At 43.1% G+C, this 18,144-nt stretch overlaps 1 protein-coding gene across 1 annotated transcript in view; it reads left to right on the forward strand.

Annotated features, from left to right (window-relative positions):
• The first annotated feature begins 2,102 nt into the window (after positions 1-2,102).
• Positions 2,103-18,144, forward strand: part of NEU1 (neuraminidase 1) — a 30,578-nt gene continuing 14,536 nt past the window's right edge. The window contains exons 1-3 of the mRNA XM_083352633.1: positions 2,103-2,323; positions 14,484-14,676; positions 16,689-16,951. Of these exons, the coding sequence (XP_083208759.1) occupies positions 2,183-2,323; positions 14,484-14,676; positions 16,689-16,951 (597 nt within the window). The 5' untranslated portion in view covers positions 2,103-2,182. The remainder of the gene's footprint in view (positions 2,324-14,483; positions 14,677-16,688; positions 16,952-18,144) is intronic.

Here is an 18,144-nt window from a genome sequence, read left to right on the forward strand (position 1 = left end):
AGGACCAGATGGATTACACCCCAAGGTTCTCAAGGAACTGGCAGACGCGATCTCAGAACCACTGAACTATATTTTTCAAAGATCCTGGAGCACTGGGGAACTACCAGAGGACTGGAAGAGAGCTGATGTAGTTCCCATCTTCAAAAAAGGGAAAAAAATAGATCCAGGAAACTACAGACCTATCAGCCTGACCTCAATACCTGGGAAGATTCTGGAAAAGATAATCAAACAACAAATCAGCGCACACCTTGATGCAAACAAAGTCATCACTAAAAGTCAACATGGGTTTGTCAAAAACAGATCATGCCAGACAAATCTTATTACATTCTTTGACCAAGTGACAAAACTAGTGGACCAGAGGAATGCTGTAGATATAATTTACTTGGACTTCAGTAAGGCATTTGATAAAGTAGATCACAACCTACTACTTGATAAGATAGAAAAATGTGGGTTAGATAGCATTACCACCAGATGGATTCGTAGCTGGCTGACAGGCCGTACTCAGCGTGTGGTCCTCAATGGAACCGCATCTACATGGAAGGAAGTGTGTAGTGGGGTACCCCAGGGCTCTGTTCTAGGCCCAGTGCTCTTCAACATCTTCATTAACGATTTGGATGAGGGGATAGATGGGGAACTCATCAAATTTGCAGACGACACCAAGCTGGCAGGAATAGCCAATACTCCAGAAGATAGGCTTAAGATACAGAAGGATCTTGACAGACTTGAGCACTGGGCGCTATCTAACAAAATGAAATTCAGTGGTGAAAAAAGTAAGGTTCTACATTTAGGCAGGAAAAATCAAATGCACAGGTATAGTATAGGTGGTACCTTGCTCAATAGTAGTAACTGTGAGAGAGATCTCGGAGTCCTAGTAGACAATCACTTCAATATGAGCCAGCAGTGTGCTGTAGCTGCCCAAAAAGCCAACACAGTGCTAGGCTGCATTAACAGAGGGATAGAATCAAGATCAAGTGAAGTACTAATACCACTTTACAATGCTTTGGTAAGGCCACACCTGAAATACTGCATCCAGTTTTGGTCACCACGATGTAAAAAAGATGTCGAGACTCTAGAAAGGATACAGAGAAGAGCAACAAAGATGATTAGGGGGCTGGAGGCTAAAACATATAGGGAACGGTTGCTGGAATTGGGTATGTGTAGCTTAATGAAGAGAAGGGTGAGGGGTGACATGATAGCAGTGTTCCAATATCTCCGGGGCCGCCACAAAGAAGAGGGAGTCAAGCTATTCTCCAAAGCGCTTGAGGGCAGGACAAGAAGCAACGGATGGAAACTAGTCAAGGAGAGAAGCAACCTAGAACTAAGGAGAAACTTCCTGACAGTTAGAACAATTAACCAGTGGAACAACCTGCCTCCAGAGGTGGTGAATGCTCCAACACTGGAGGTTTTTAAGAAGAGACTGGACAGCCATTTGCCTGAAATGGTATAAGGTTTCCTGCCTGAGCAGGGGGTTGGACTAGATGACCTCCAAGGTCCCTTCCAACATTATTATTATTATTATTATTATTATTATTATTATTATTATTATTATTTACTATTATTACTATTACTACTATTACTACTATTACTACTATTACTACTACTATTATTATTATTATTATTATTATTATTATTATTATTATTATTATTATTATTATTAATTATTAAAGATCCTGAAGCTAAAACTCAAATACTTTCGCCACCTAACGAGAAGGAAGGACTCACTGGAGAAGAGCGAAATGCTGGGAAAGGTTGAAGGCAAGAGAAGAAGGGGACGACAGAGAATGAGGTGGCTGGATGGAGTCACTGAAGCAGTAGGCGTGAGCTTAAATGGACTGCAGAAGATGGTGGAGGACAGGAAGGCCTGGAGGAACCTTGTCCATAGGGTCGCGATGAGCCGGACACGACTTCGCAGCTAACAACAACGGACACCACGCGAACCAATTACACCACCCACCGGCCTCCCAAGTCAATCCTGCATCAATCAAATTCACCAAAGCGATTGGAAATGAAGAGGAAAACCAGAAAAAGGGGCGGGCACTCGTCCACCCACTTAACCTCCCGACAGCTTGCAAGGACTGGGCAAAGTGGAAAGCGGAGGCCACGACGGCAACAACAACAACAGCAGCAGCAGCAGCAGCAGCTCCCTCCCTGGGCGTCACTTCCGCCCGATACACAGGGGGCGATGAAGGCCGGCCGCGGCTTCGCGCCGGGGTCGCTTCCGCGGGACGCTTCGGGCTCCGCCCGGAGGAGCCCCTTCCTTTGGCCGCTGCTCTGCCTCGGGCTCTGGTGCTGGCAGGTCTCCGGAATGGCCACTCCGGACCAGGTAACGCCGGCAGTCGTTCTAACGGGGACAACTTGCCTCCTCTCGCCCGGAGCACCCGCCGGAGTCAGCTGTAGGAAGACGCCCCTGGCGAGGGTCTTCCTTCAGCCGCTTCCCGGATGCCTCCTGGGTCGGGGAGAATCAGCGGGAGCTGACCGGGGAGAGGGGCTGCCTGGAGGAGCACAGAAGCCCGGGTAGCTTTGCTGGCTAGCTAGCTGCAAACGGACCGGAGGAGTCTTGGGAGGTCGCCCGGGTAGCGATTCCCACGACTCGGATGATAACTCACAATAGCAGGGCTGTTTCGCAGCAGCGGGGCTGCCTTCTCGCTGCTCGGATGGTTGGTTCGCCACACGCGCCCCCCCCTCTCTCTCTCTCTCTCTCTTCGGGACCCGGTGTTCATCCCAACCGGCGGAGGAGCACCTTGAGAAGGGAGAACATCATCGGAGTTGGAAGGGACCCCGGAGGTCTTCTAGTCCAACCCCTGCTCAAGAAGGGAGACTCCGTCTCATTTCGGACACTTCCTGCCTTAGCAGGGGGTTGGACTAGATGACCTCCAAGGTCCCTTCCAACAACAACTACTACTTCTTCTTCTTCTTCTTCTTCTTCTTCTTCTTCTTCTTCTTCTTCTTCTTCTTCTTCTTCTTCTTCTTCTTCTTCTTCTTCTTCTTCTTCTTCTCCGTCTCATTTCGGACACTTCCTGCCTTAGCAGGGGGTTGGACTAGATGACCTCCAAGGTCCCTTCCAACTTCTTCTTCTTCTTCTTCTTCTTCTTCTTCTTCTTCTTCTTCTTCTTCTTCTTATTATTATTATTATTATTATTATTATTATTATTATTATTATTATTATTATTATTTGACTGCAATGTTGGCGAGCCCACAGCTTTGGAAAGGCAAGCCGTTTCCCCCCCCCCCTGGTTGACTGTTCTCGCTGCCAGGAAATTTCTCCTTAGCTTCTAGGCTGCTTCTCTCCTTGGTCGCGTTTCCATCCATTGTTTCTTGTCTTTGCCTTCTGGCGCTTTGGAAAAATAGGTTGAACCCCCCCCCCCTTTCTTCTTTGTGGAAGCCCCTCAAAATACTGGAACACTGCTATCATGTCACGTCCACTGATTATTATTATTATTATTATTATTAATTTTATTTGTATACAGCCCTTCTCCCGAAGGACTCAGGGCCGGTGAACAGGGCAGTATATGTTAAAAGACAAAATACAAAAATTAAAAAAGATTAAACAAAATGCCCACAACTCTTACAATAAGTTAAAATACATTTAAAAAGTAGGTTAAAACACATTAATAAAACCCAACCCCATCCCATCAGATACCAGAATACCAGAGTGGTTTTGTGCTCAGCTGCTTACAAAGGGACCCTGATTATCAGGGCTCCTTTGAGTATGTGTGTAGTACTATTCAGGGATTATTTGATGTTTTTTTTCTGATTATTTTTTTTTACATATAACTCAAGGTAGTGAGTATATCTACTACTTCTGCCTGTTGCTTTCCCCACAATAACCCTGTGAGGTGGGTTGGCTCAAAGTTCCCCAGCTGACTTTCCTACCAAAAAGATCTGGGACTCAAAAGTCTTCTGGTTTCTAAAACCAGCTCCTTCGCCACTATGCCAAACTGGGTCTTCAAAACCAACAATATTGTTTTTATTGTTTTAAATGCTGCTAGCTCCCAGATTCGCATTTCAAAATGGTTAGCAATACAACTCCCTGAAATAAAAGGAACTGAAGTTGGTTACATCTGAGACAAATTGCATTCAAGGAAGAGATCCTATCAGATTCCTTCTGGGTTGTTTCCCCCCCCCCCCATTGTAGACTTGAAACAACTCTCTTTCCTGAGGCTATTGTAAATGACTAGATTAATAAAGCTAATGAGTACAGACTGATGATGGTAGCTGAGGGAGCTTGTGCTTGCTTATGTTTGTCTATTGACCTATCCTACTCTCTTTGGGCATAATTAGGGTTTACCTGTATAAGAAGAGTTTCAGGAAGTTCTCAGACTGACAGCTGCTGAGCTTGTGATGGATTGCCATGCTCAGAATTATTAGGGTTAAGGATTATAAAGCAAAGTTTCACTGGCAAATCAATTCAAAAAATAAATAAATTATGAACATTACAGTCCCAACGCATCTAGGTGACTGCAGCATCCCCATGGTCATGCAATCAAAATTCAGCCGCTTGGCAACTGACTCATATTTATGACGGTTGCAGTGTCCTGGAGTCATGTGATCCCCTTTTGCGGGCTTCTGATAGGCAAAGTCAATGGGGAAGCCAGATTCACTTAATAACTATTATTAACTTTTAACAACTGCAGTGATTCACTTAACAACTATGACCAGAAAGGTCATAAAATGGGCCATATCTGTCTCGCTTAGCAACAGAAATTATGGAGGAAATTGTAAATCGTAAGTCAAGAACTACCTGAGTGACATCCCTTTTCGAGCTCACCAGACTAGGCTAATATGTAATTTCTCTCACGAAACATTTTACTTTTTTTCCCCCTGTGCTGTGCCTTGCAACTCCTGCTGGGCTTGTTTATTTCGCCACCATATATATATTTTTTACTCATTGGTAAGTTCCTTCTTGCCCTGTGTTCTGTTCTCTGTACCTTTTGCCCCTGTTTCCCATCCTTGGCTGGGCAGAAAAATAAACCGGCATACTTTTCCCTGTCTCTTTATCAGGCCCTGGTTTGTCTGGGATGCTGCTGCTGTCACAGTTTTGACACAGGATAAAGTGAAGGAGAAGAGCCCTTTTTGAAATAACTCAACTCTCCCGCTTCCAAAAATAGTTTTGAATAGTGACGCTTACAGCCACAAAGGGGCACAATCACTAAGGCTTAAAAATACCAATGGGGTTCGATCAGGTCTCAACCCTGATTATATCAATGAGACACTGTAATATGTAGTGTTTGTGTATTAACATCTATCTCTCAATGGGAGAAGAAGGTGGGGAGGAGAACCAGTAACACCAGAATAGAATTGGTTTGATATAGTAGGTTAAGGCTTCAGGCTGAAAGAGGGGAGACTGTGAGTTCTAGTCTGCCTTGGGCATTTAGCCAGTGGTTTTACCTTGGGCCAGTCCCTCTCTCTGAGCCCTAGAAAGAAGGCAAGGGCAAACCAATTCTGAAAATCCTTGCCAAGAAAACTGCAGGGCTTTGTCTAGGCCAGGGGTAGGCAACCTTGTCTCTTTTATGACTCCTGGACTTCAACTCCCAGAATTCCTGGCTCAGGAATTCTGGGAGTTGAAGTCCAGGAGTCATTAAAGAGCCAAGGTTGCCTACCCCTGGTCTAGGCAGTCTCCGAGAATCGGACACAATAGAACAGATGGGGGGGAAAATAAGACAGCCAAAAACTGGTTTTGTGTGAAGATCTTGCATGGATGCTTACAAAGGGAGTTTGACTGTCAGCTGATAGTAGTACTATTCAGGGACAATTTTAAATAATGTTGTCAGATTTTTATCTTGGTGAGAGAGAGGGATTGGCTTAAGGTCCCCCAGCCAGCTTTTGTGCCAAAGGGAGTGTGATCTCAGCCTAGATAATATGGGAAAAGATAGGATTCATGGATTGTGCTAATCCAAGATGCGATTTGTTTAATTAAGTTTACAACTCCATGTATCACTCTCTTTTGTAAACCATAATTTTATTAAAGTATAGTCACATGGGATAGTTTTAAGGCAGAGGGCTGCCTCTTGTCTTTGAATGGTGGTGTATTCAAGATGAAAGCTAGGCTAAAATACTAAAACAACCAGTTTAGTGTTTAACGTACTGACCCAGAAACCAGGAAACTGTGAGTTTTATTTCATCCTATACATGAAAATGGCTGGGTGACTTTGGTCTGCCCCACATATTCAGCCCAACTCACCTTACTGGATTCTTGTGGGGAAAAGAGGAGAGGAAGGAATATCAATATGTTTGCCACCTTTGGTTGTATATGAAAAGATAAGATAAAAATCTAAGGAGTTGTCGAAAGCTAATTATATATTTATAATTTATCTAATTATATTATTCCACCAATGGCTGGAAACTGATCAAAGAGAGAAGCAACCTGGAATTAAAGGAGAAACTTCCTGACAGAAAATTAACCAGTGGAACAGCTTTGCCTCCAGAAATTGTGGATGCTCAATCACTGAAAATTTTCAAGAAGAGACTGGATAGTCACTTGTCTGATATGGTACAGGTTCTCCTGCTTGAGCAGAGGGCTGGGCTAGAAGACCTCCAAGGTCCCTTCCTATTCTATTCTATTCTATTCTATTCTATTCTATTCTATTCTATTCTATTCTATTCTATTCTATTCTATTCTATTCTATTCTATTCTATTCTATTCTATTCTATTCTATTCTGTTGTTGTTGTTGTTAGCTGCGAAGTCATGTCCGATCCATTGTGACCCCATGGACAACGTTCCTCCAGGCCTTCCTGTCCTCTACCATCTTCTGGAGTCCATTTAGGCTCACACCTACTATTCTATTCTGTTCTGTTCTGTTCTGTTCTGTTCTATGCGATCATGTGATCTCAAGATTCTACAACCTGTTGTAAATGTGAGCAGATTGCCAAGTGCTGGAAATGTGATGATATGACTGTAGGGACGGTATGGCAGTCATAACTGTAAGGACAGGTCATAAGTAACTTGTTTTTGAGTCCATTGTAACTGTCTTTAGGCAACTGATTCGGAAGTCAAGGATTACTTGTAATTTACATATTTAATCATTTTCCCTTCTATTAATAATAACAGTTATAAATTGATTATTACTTTGTAGGAGCTGCTGGCTGCCCCTAAAACTTTGGAGGGCATAATATCCTCAGAGGCCATGTACACCCCAGCTTACTTTAAAAAAAACAGTTAATGTTTGTTTGGGGAGGTGTATAAAAATCTATATTTTTAACTTCAAACTCATGATAGAACTAGATGAGATTTAATGTGACAGTGAGTCTGTAAGGAGTCAAGAAACATTCTGCTGTTTGCAAAATGATTCATCTACACTTCTGACCACATGCCCAGCAGATAACAGGAAATGTCACGGGTATCTAAGAAGCAATGGAAATTTGTTTGACGGTTTTGTCAGCTTTATAATATTCCATATCACGCTTTTTCTCAATGGAACTCAGCATTTAATTCCCCTTTTCTTTTATGAAACCTGAAATTATCAGAATATTGGATTTGTTTTGTTATATATACTGTTCCACTACCTTGAGTAGTTTCTTTCTTTCTTTCTTTCTTTCTTTCTTTCTTTCTTTCTTTCTTTCTTTCTTTCTTTCTTTCTTTCTTTCTTTTTTTCTTTCTTTCTTTCTTTCTTTCTTTTTCTTTCTTTTTTGTGATTTCTAAATATGCTTAGTTCTGATGGGGATTTTTTTTTCCCCTTGGGGCTTTCGGAGGAAAAATGGGAGACTGAAAAGCAGAACTAATGATTGTGTTGAATAATAAAGAGCCGGTGAGTAAACTTTTGTGGACAAGGAGAGGACGGGAGATCACCCACATGAGCTCTAAACAGTTGTTGCTTACACAAGACAGTTGTCCCTACTGGGTTTTGAGTATTCGGAAATAACGGAAATAACCGTCTTGCTCACAACCACAGTTGGCACCTTTTAAAAGACATTATATTCACGAACCTCCCTTTTTAATCACGTTTAGAAATTGCTTGTTAACTATTTTTAAGACATTAGAGACCTAAAAATACACTCTAATTAACTGGGAATATAAAAATGACACAAACTGTTTGAACATTGAAAACACCAAAGGACATTTGGAGAAATAGATCCAGAAGTTAGTACAATGTCAATATCAGTGTTTGCTTCTATGCTTAGAGATGGTCCAAAAAATGTTACAAAAAAACGGCAAATGAGGAACAAGTTTTTATTTGGCAAGACAGAGACGGCATCAAAAGTGAAGCTGCAAATAACTGCAAGAATGACATGAAAAAGGATGACTCTCTACCTACTAGCTGAAGAAACTGGCTGATGCTTTAAAAATCAAAAGAGAAATACACATCATAAACCAAAAGAGTGACCTGGATATTTTTTTTTCATTGGATTTACAAAAGAGGCTTGTTAAAAAATTTTAGAATCTTGTGAGAAGAATCAAGAAAAGAAATTAAATTCTATAGCATCGTTTGAATGGACTAAAGATTAAGACGGTTAAAAGCAAAAGGAAGGAATATAACATTGGTTTCTTTGATCAAGTTTAAATTAAGATATGTTGCTATTTCTGGCTAGCCTTATTTGGACTTTCTGCTAGAACTGAAAAGATGATGCGTTATCGATTTGTCTATACATAAAAATGGGTCAGATTAAAGAAAAGACGGTGAAGCATTACAAAACCCTTTTATATTTGTTAGGATGAAGGTTGGAAGTAATTTATGCATTTTCTTTCTCTTAATTATATTTTTGCTTTTCTTTCTTTTTTTCATTTTCTGCGCTTTTTTTCCTTTTCCCCCCTCTTTTTTCTATATCTTTGCATTTTCACTTTTACTTTCTTTTTATTTGTATTAGATTTGACTATTGTAACTAAAATCCTTAATACAAATTGCATTTATTGGAGTTTTGTTTTTTTTTTGTCTTGTGGCTAAGTTGTTACTCTCACATTTTTTGTGAAGTTGTTCTGACAACTAGTTCCCTCTTGGTATTCAGTGTTTCTATTTCAGTTCTGTTTTTATCCCATTTTTCGCTTTTAAGGAAGTCTCATTGCATTCAACCACACCAGGGGTCAGCAACCTGAAACAGTGAAAGAGCCACTCGGAACCGGTTCCCTCACAAAAGGAAAAACTGGGAGCCGCAAAAAATATGTGCGCATGTGCGTACATGTGCACATGCGCAGAACAGGGTTTGACTGAAGAGTGGAGCCAAGGCGAGATATGCACCTACCCTGCATATTTGAATTCATTGGTTGAACTTTTTTAGTCCCACTTTTTTTTTTTTTTTGGACTGCATATGGCAGAGGACTGGGAGCCGCAGGAGACGGCTGAAAGAGCCGCATGCGGCTCCAGAGCCACGGGGTGCAGACCTGTGAACCACACTACAACCCTAAGAATACAGCTATGCAGTTGAAGAGTGTTAGCTTCTTTCTCACCTGTTTTTATTGTGTTTCAGGATTTGGGTCCAAAGGTGAACAGACTTAATTTGGTGCAAAGGATTAGTCCCATTAGTGGGAGAAAGTGGCAAGAAGGTGACAAGCAACAGGGAGAAAGCAAAACTCGTTTTATGCATATACACAAAGGGAAAAAACAGTCAAACCTATCAAAAACAGTACTGTAAAAAAAACAGATTAGAAACACAAGTTAAGATAGGCAAGAAAATGGTAAGTGAGCACCTGTCCACCCTACAAGAGTTCAAATCACCAGGACCAGATGGAGGTTCTGAAGGAACTGGCAGATGTCATGTCAGAACCACTGAACTATATCTTTCAAAGATCCTGGAGCACCGGGGAACTACCAGAGGACAGGAAAAGAACTGATGTAGTTCCCATCTTCAAAAAGGGGGGGGGGGGAATGGATCCAGGAAACCACAGACCTATCAGCCTGACCTCAATACCTGGGAAGATTCTGGAAAAGATAAACAAGCAATGAATCAGCAAACACCTAGAAGCAAACAAAGTCATCACCAAAAGCCAACATGAGTTTGTCAAAAACAGATCATGCCAGACAAATCTTATGGCATTCTTTGACAAGGTAACAAAATTAGTGGACCAGAGGAATGCTGTGTATATAATTTACCTGGACTTCAATAAGGCATTTGATAAAATAGACCACAACCTACTACTTGATAAGATAGAAGAATGTGGGTTAGACAGCATCACCACCAAATGGATTTGTAACTGACTGACCAACTGCACTCAACGTGTAGTCTTCAATGGAACTACATCTGTATGGAGGAAAGTATGCAGTGGGGTACCCAAAGGCTCTGTTTTAGGCCCAGTACTCTTCAATATCTTCATCAATGATTTGGATGAGGGAATAGATGGGGAACTTATCAAATTTGCAGACAACACCAAGCTGGCAGGAGTAGCCAACACCCCAGAAAATAGGCTTAAGGTACAGGAGGATTTTGACAGACTTGAACATTGGGCGCTATCTAACAAAATGAAATTCAATGGTGAAAAAAGTGAGGTTCTACATTTAGGTAAGAAAAACCAAATGCACAGGTACAGTTGCAAGAAAAAGTATGTGAACCCTTTGGGATTACGTGGAGTTTTGCATGAATTGGCCATAAAATGTGCTCTAAACGTCATGTAAATCACAACAATAGAAAAACACAGTCTGCTTAAAATAATACAAACATTAGCTGTTGTCATGTTTTAATTGAACATAAGATGGCAACATTCACAGTGCAGGGTGGAAAAAGTATGTGAACCCCTAGCCTAATGACTTCTCCAAGAGCTAATTGGAGCCAGGAGTGAGCCAACCTTGACTCCAATCAGTGTGATGATATTGGATGTGTTGCTGACAGCCATCCTGCCCTTTAAAAACACACACCTGTTTTGGGTTTACTGGTCTCAAGAAGCACTGTCTGATGTGAACCATGCCTCGCAGAAAAGAGCTCTCAGAAGACCTACGATCAAGAATTGTTGACTTGCATGAAGCTGGAAAGGGTTACAAAAGTATCTCCAAAAGCCTTGATGTTCATGTGTCCACGGTAAGACAGACTGTCTACAAATGGAGAAAGTTTAGCACTGTTGCTACTCTCCCTAGGCGTGGTCATCCTGTAAAAATGACTGCAAGAGCACAGCACATAATGCTTAATGAGGTAAAGAAGAATCCTAGAGTGTCAGCTAAAGACCTACAGAAATCTCTGGCACATGCTAACATTTTTGTTGACACATCTACAATAAGGAAAACATTAAACAAGAATGGAGTACATGGGAGGACACCACGGAGGAAGCCATTGCTGTCCAAAAAAAATATTGCAGCACGTTTGAAGTTTGCAAAAGAGCACCTGGATGTTTCACAGCACTAATGGAAAAATATACTGTGGACAGATGAAACCAAAATTGAGTTGTTTGGGAAAAGCACACAACACTATGTGTGGAGTAAAAAGGCACAGCACACCAACATCAAAACCTCATCCCCACTGTAAAACATGGCGGAGGGAGCATCATGGTTTGGGGCTGCTTTGCTGCCTCAGGGCCTGGACGGATTGTTGTCATTGATGGGAAAATGAATTCCAGAGTTTATCAGGACATTTTGCAGGAAAATGTACGACCATCTGTCCGCCAACTGAAGCTCCGCAGAGGATGGGTGATGCAACAGGACAATGACCCAAAGCATACGAGTAATTCAACAAAACAATGGCTTCAACAGAACAGAATACGCCTTCTGGAGTGGTCCAGTCAGAGTCCTGACCTCAACCCGATTGAAATGCTGTGGCATGACCTTAAGAGAGCGATTCACACCAGACATCCCAAGAATATTGCTACACTGAAACAGTTTTGTGAAGAGGAGTGGTCCAAAATTACTCCAAATCGTTGTGCAAGTCTGATCTGCAACTACAGGAAACGTTTGGTTGAGGTTATTGCTGCCAAAGGAGGGTCAACCAGTTATTAAGTCCAAAGGTTCACATACTTTTTCCACCCTGCACTGTGAATGTTTCCACCTTATGTTCAATTAAAACATGACAACAGCTAATGTTTGTGTAGTATTATTTTAAGCAGACTGTGTTTTTCTATTGTTGTGACTTACATGACGTTTAGAGCGCATTTTATGGCCAATTCATGCAAAACTCCACGTAATCCCAAAGGGTTCACATACTTTTTCTTGCAACTGTACCCATATTGCTGTCTATATGAATACAAAGTCATCAGGGATTAGGTGTGCAAAGGTGTAGGTGTGTAGTCCATCTTTTGGACAAAGGCTTTATTCACTGGCACTTGGGTAATGGAAATCTTTCCACAGATTTATCTGTTGTGATAACTTGTGGTTGGCTTGATGTGGTTGAACAAGCTATAAGTTCAGAATTACAAGCCACAATACCTGGATTTACCCCAAGTCAAAGCAACAGCATTATGATTGACATTTAATTTCTTTCTTTCTTGTATAATAATATGAACAGCAAAGTCCAGCTATAATTAGTTTCATTAGTCAGAATCATGACACTAAGAGGCTAAGCATAAAACAATTGAATAGATAACATACATTGATAGATATTATGTAAAATATTTCAAAACTAAAACGTATTAAAGTACCAGTATTAGCTAAGGGATTATTTTTGTAGCAATAGTTAAGAAGTTGGCTGTTACCACTGTAACTTTATAATTTTTGTCCAAAAGAATATCCCAAGAATATTGCTACACTGAAACAGTTTTGTGAAGAGGAGTGGCCCAAAATTACTCCAGATCATTGTGCAGGTCTGATCTGCAACTACAGGAAACATTTGGTTGAGGTTATTGCTGCCAAACCTTTTCCACCCTGCACTGTGAATGTTTCCATCTTATGTTCAATTAAAACATGACAACAGCTAATGTTTGTGTAGTATTATTTTAAGCAGACTGTGTTTTTCTATTGTTGTGAGTTACATGACGTTTAGAGCGCATTTTATGGCCAATTCATGCAAAACTCCACGTAATCCCAAAGGGTTCACATACTTTTTCTTGCAACTAGGTGGTTGCAAGGTGGTATAGGTGGTACCTTGCTCAATAGTAGTAACTGTGAGAGGGATCTTGGAGTCCTAGTGGACAATCACTTAAATATGAGCCAGCAGTGTGCAACAGGAGCCAAAAAAGCCAACACAGTGCTAGGCTGCATTAACAGAGGGATAGAATCAAGATTGTGAAGTGTTAGTGCCATTTTATAATGCCTTGGTAAGGCCACACTTGGAATACTGCATTTATTGTTCTTATTTGAGTATTAAATGCCTGAAGCAATAAGCTACCTTTTGGTATATCATTTTTTTATACTTAGAACGGTCATTGGGGCAGAGTACTGGTTGTTAAATTATTTGAATCCCACCACTAGTTAAAAAATATAAAGAAAAGTTGCTGGAATTGGGTATGTGTAGTTTAATGAAGAGAAGGACGAGGGGTGACATGATAGCAGTGTTCCAATATCTCAGGGGCTGCCACAAAGAAGAGGGAGTCAAGCTATTCTCCAAAGCGCCTGAAAGCAGGACAAGAAGCAACGGATGGAAACTAGTCAAGGAGAGAAGCAACCTAGAACTAAGGAGAAACTTCCTGACAGTTAGAACAATTAATCATTGGAACAACCTGCCTCCAGAAGTTGTGAATGCTCCAACATTGGAAGTTTTTAAGAAGAGACTGGACAGCCATTTGTCTGCAATGGTATAGGGTTTCCTGCCTGAGCAGGGGGTTGGACTAGATGACCTCTAAGGTCCCTTCCAACTCTGTTCTATTCCTATTCCTATCCCTATCCTATCTTAAATCCTTCTGTTAAAGATAAAGGAGCCTCGGTCTCTTGTATCTGCTTAATTAACGTTTGATTGAAAAACAGTACTTGGCCCAATCCTGGTTCTCTCTTCAGACAGGGAGTTAGTACTTTCTGTGGGGAATATGAATCCCAGGAACAGAAACATTTCTCACGAACGAAGGCAAATATATGTGTCCCCGGATAATGACGTGAGATCGAATTTGAATCGGTCACTGGGACCAGAGATTCAGGGAATTTCTCTGTACTGGAATAGGTGCTTTGGGTTGTTCTATGAGTCGTTCTGGGAAAGATTGAGGGCAAGAGAAGAAGGGGACAACAGAGAATGAGGTGGCTGGATGGAGTCACTGAAGCAGTAGGCATGAGCTTAAATGGACTCCAGAAAATGGCAGAGGACAGGAAGGCCTGGAGGGACATTGTCCATGGGGTCACGATGGGTCTGACATGACTTTGCAACTAACAACAACAACGAGTCGTGTTTACATGGTGCCTTCCTATTGGCTGATTGGTGTGTTGATCGCTGGCGATTCGCCGTCGTTTCCTTGTGCTGCCGAGCCTTTGATAAGCTGTTGGTAATTCAGCACTCCTGTCAACCGATAAGGGGCCTGGGAAACGGGTCTCGGTGACCCACCCAGATTCGATCTCACATCTAGAAAGATTTCTATTTCATCCTGCCATTAAAAAAAAGTGCAGGGATTCTATGTGGAGAGCAGGGTTCAGAGATAACAGATGTGCTTATTGTTTCTCCACCACTTCCTTGCAGCCCAGACCTGATGATCTTCCCTGGTTTATCTTGGCAGGTGAAACCCCGCATCGTCATGGAGCAATTGCTCTGGGTCAACGGTGGTGCAATCGGGGAAGTGGACACGTTCAGGATCCCCCTCATCACTGCGACGCCTTACGGCACCCTGTTGGCCTTTTCAGAAGCCAGGAAGACTTCTGCTTCTGACAGTGGAGCTAAATTCATAGCCCTTCGCAGATCGATAGACAAAGGTTTGTGAGGCTAAGAAGCAGGAGGGAACGGAATAGACTGTGGTCTGTGTCTCGGTGGTAGAAGTCTAGGGGTGTTGGCAGATGCCTGCAGAAAAGCAACTAGAGGTGTAATTCTTTGGGATGATCCTGATTTCATATAGAATCATAGAATCACAGGGCTGGAAGGGACCTTGGAGGTCTTCTGGTCCAACCCCCTGCTTTGTTTAAAACAGTGTTTCTCAACCTTGTCAACTTTAAGCTGTGTGGACTTCAACTGCCAGTATTTCCCAGCCAGAAAGCTAAAAGTTGACAAGGTTGGGAAATGCTGGCGTACATAGTTTCCAACCATGTTCTGTGTTTATGGAATTTACAACCCAACTTTTCAGTCGTGAGTCCATAATGTGGGAGCCTCCGAATGTTGTAGAACAGTGGTGGCAAACCTATGGTACGCATGCCACAGGCGGCACTCAGACCCCTCTCTGGGGGCACACGCATCACCGCCAGGAGCTCGCGCAGGTCCATTAGGCTGTCGCCACCCAGAGGTGGCCACGCCCACCCCAGCCACGCCCAGTCTGCTGTGACCACTGCAGGCATGGCCACCCAGTGGACCACGTTCCCCCCCCCCCCGCGGGCACCACAATGCTGATTCACCCCTGGCACTTTGCAATAAATAAGTGGGTTTTGGGTTGCAATTTGGGCACTCGGTCTCTAAAACGTTTGCCATCACTGTTGTAGAACTACATCTCCCTGTTACATCCGCCTCCCCATTATTACTAAAGCTGGGTGGCTCTATTGCAGGGATGTCAAACTCAATTTCATTGAGGGCCGCATCAGCATTGTAGTTGCCCTCAGGGGGCCGGGTGGGTATGGCCAGGCTGGGCGTGGCCTACAGGGTGGGCGTGGCTAGAGTGCGTATGGCCTACTGGGTGGGCATGGCCAGCTCTACATCGTTCGCATCAAGGGTGCCTATGGGGGCCTGGGCAGGAGTGGGACAGATCTGAGGGTCTCTGGCAGAAGGAGGGTCTCCGGGCCAGGGCCAAGGCAGTGGGAGCCGTTCCCTCACTGTTTCCAGGATGGCTTCGCGGGCCGCATGAAACCACTTTGCGGGCCGGATCCGGCCCCCGGGCCTTGTGTTTGACGTGTCTGCTCTATTGGAAGAAGCCTGGGTATAAATTGGGAAGATCGCCTTAATAGTTATATTAAGTCATAAGTCGTAAACCTGTTTTAGTTGCCAAATCAGGGGTCTTCAAACTTGGCCCTTTTATGACTTGTGGACTTCAACTCCCGGAATTCCTCAGCCAGGCACGCTGGCTAAGGAATTCTGGGAGTTGAAGTCCACAAATCATAAAAGGGCCAAGTTTGAAGACCCCTGTGCTAAACAAATGGTTGTAAGTCAAGGACTGTCTATAATTATATTAAACTATTCTGACTCTGACTTGAATAAAATTGTAGGGTGTTGGAGTGGAGCTTATTCGTCTGTTCAACATTTCTTCCCTTTCCCCCATCCCCCAGTTCCTCTTTCCAGTATAATTCAGACCCTGAGTAGATATAGGTAATCGTCGACTTATGACTGCAAATAAGCCCAGAATTTCCATTGCCAAGCAAGAGAGTTGTTAAGTGAGTTTTGCCTGATTTTACAAGCTTTCTTGCCACAGTTCTCAAGGCAAGTCACCACAGTTCTTAAGGTAGTCACATGGTTGTTTAGTGAATCTGGCTTCTCCATTGACTTTGTTTGTCAGAAGGTCACAAAAGGTGATCACATGACCCCTGGACTCTGCAACCGTCATAAATACATGCCAGTTGCCAAGCATCCAAATTCTGATCATGTGACCAGGGAGATGCTGCAATGGTTGTAAGTGTGAAATGCGGTCATAAGTCACTTCAGTTCCATTGTAACTCTGAACAGTGACAACTAGACGAATGGTTGTAATTTGAGGATACCTGCAATCCCAACAGGAAGACGGTATCAGATTGAAAAATCCTGGCCTGTATATAGCAGAGAAATGTAATCCACGATCTGCCTGTCCTTCCAGGTGCCAATTGGAGTCCAACTTCATTCATAGTTGATGATGGTTCCCTCATAGACGGTCTCAACCTTGGAGCTGTGGTTGTAGATTGGGAAAAGGACACGGTGTTTTTGATATATACTCTCTGTGCACACTACCACGGGTGCTCCACCGCCAGCGTCATGATAATCCGCAGCTTGGATGACGGGATCACGTGGAGTCGTCCCCGGAACCTGTCTGAGGAAGTTGGCACTACCATGTTTGCCCCCGGACCAGGCTATGGCATCCAGGTGAGGCTACACATCGAACCCATAGGTGGTAAGAACGTTCTGAATTATTCACTGTTTTCCTTACCCCCTTTTTATGCATGTTACAGTGATGGTGTAGGACTGGAACAGAACAGTTCCTGTAGCATTGGGATCAGTGCTGAGATTGACCCGTATCAACTGCCATTTTACAAAAGAACAAATTTCTGCCACCACCACCACCCCACTACCACCCCAGGTAAACCAGAGAGCAAACAGGACTAGATGAACTAACTCTGCTTCATTGTGTAAGGCTGAAGGTGAAGGTGAAGGTTCCCCCGCACATGCGTGCTAGTCGTTTCCAACTCTAGGGGCCGGTGCTCATCTCTGTTTCAAAGCCAAAGAGCCAGCGCTTGTCCGAGGACGTCTCCGTGGTCATGTGGCTGGCATGACTAGACGCCAAAGGCGCACGGAGCGCTGTTACCTTCCCACCGTAGTGGTCCCTATTTTTCTACTTACAGTTTTATGTGCTTGCGAACTGCTAGGTTTATTTTTGATTTATTTTAATTCCATTTATATCCCGCCCTTCTCCGAAGACTCAGGGCGGCTTACAAGCTCAGCAGTAGCCTTCATTCTATGTATATGCCTGCTTATTAGGGCTTTCACACACACACCCAAGCGGCATTATTACAAAGTCAGCTTAATTGCCCCCAACAATCTGGGTCCTCATTTTACCTACCTCGGAAGGATGGAAGGCTGAGTCAACCTTGAGCCGGGTGGGATGCGAACCTGCAATAATTGCAGGCAGCTGGTGTTACTTAAGGAGGCATTAGCCCACTGCTCCACCAAGGCTGAAGCTGGGCCGAGTAACAGGCGCTCACTCTGTTACGCGGCACTCAGGATTCGACCCGCCAAACTACTGACCTTCTGATCGACAAGCTCAGCGTCCTAACCCACTGAGCCACTGCGTCCCATACTTTGTAAGATAGGATGGGCATAATCAAGATAAATACCTCTGGGACATCTACAGTAGATTAGCAAGGATTCCTGACATTCATTTAATAGCAACAACTAAGCTGCTTTCCCCTTCTAAACCAGGTTGCTGAAAAAGAACATCTGAGGGAAAATCAAGAATAGATTTCTAGATAAAAGGAGATCAATTCTGGCTGGTTTATAGACTCAGACATGACCTTATTCCTTCACTCTTAGGGTGTTTCCCTGAATCTGGCTTGGAGGAC

The sequence above is a fragment of the Vipera ursinii genome (genome assembly GCF_947247035.1).
Source record: "Vipera ursinii genome assembly, chromosome: 2".
NCBI classification, from domain to species: domain Eukaryota; kingdom Metazoa; phylum Chordata; class Lepidosauria; order Squamata; family Viperidae; genus Vipera; species Vipera ursinii.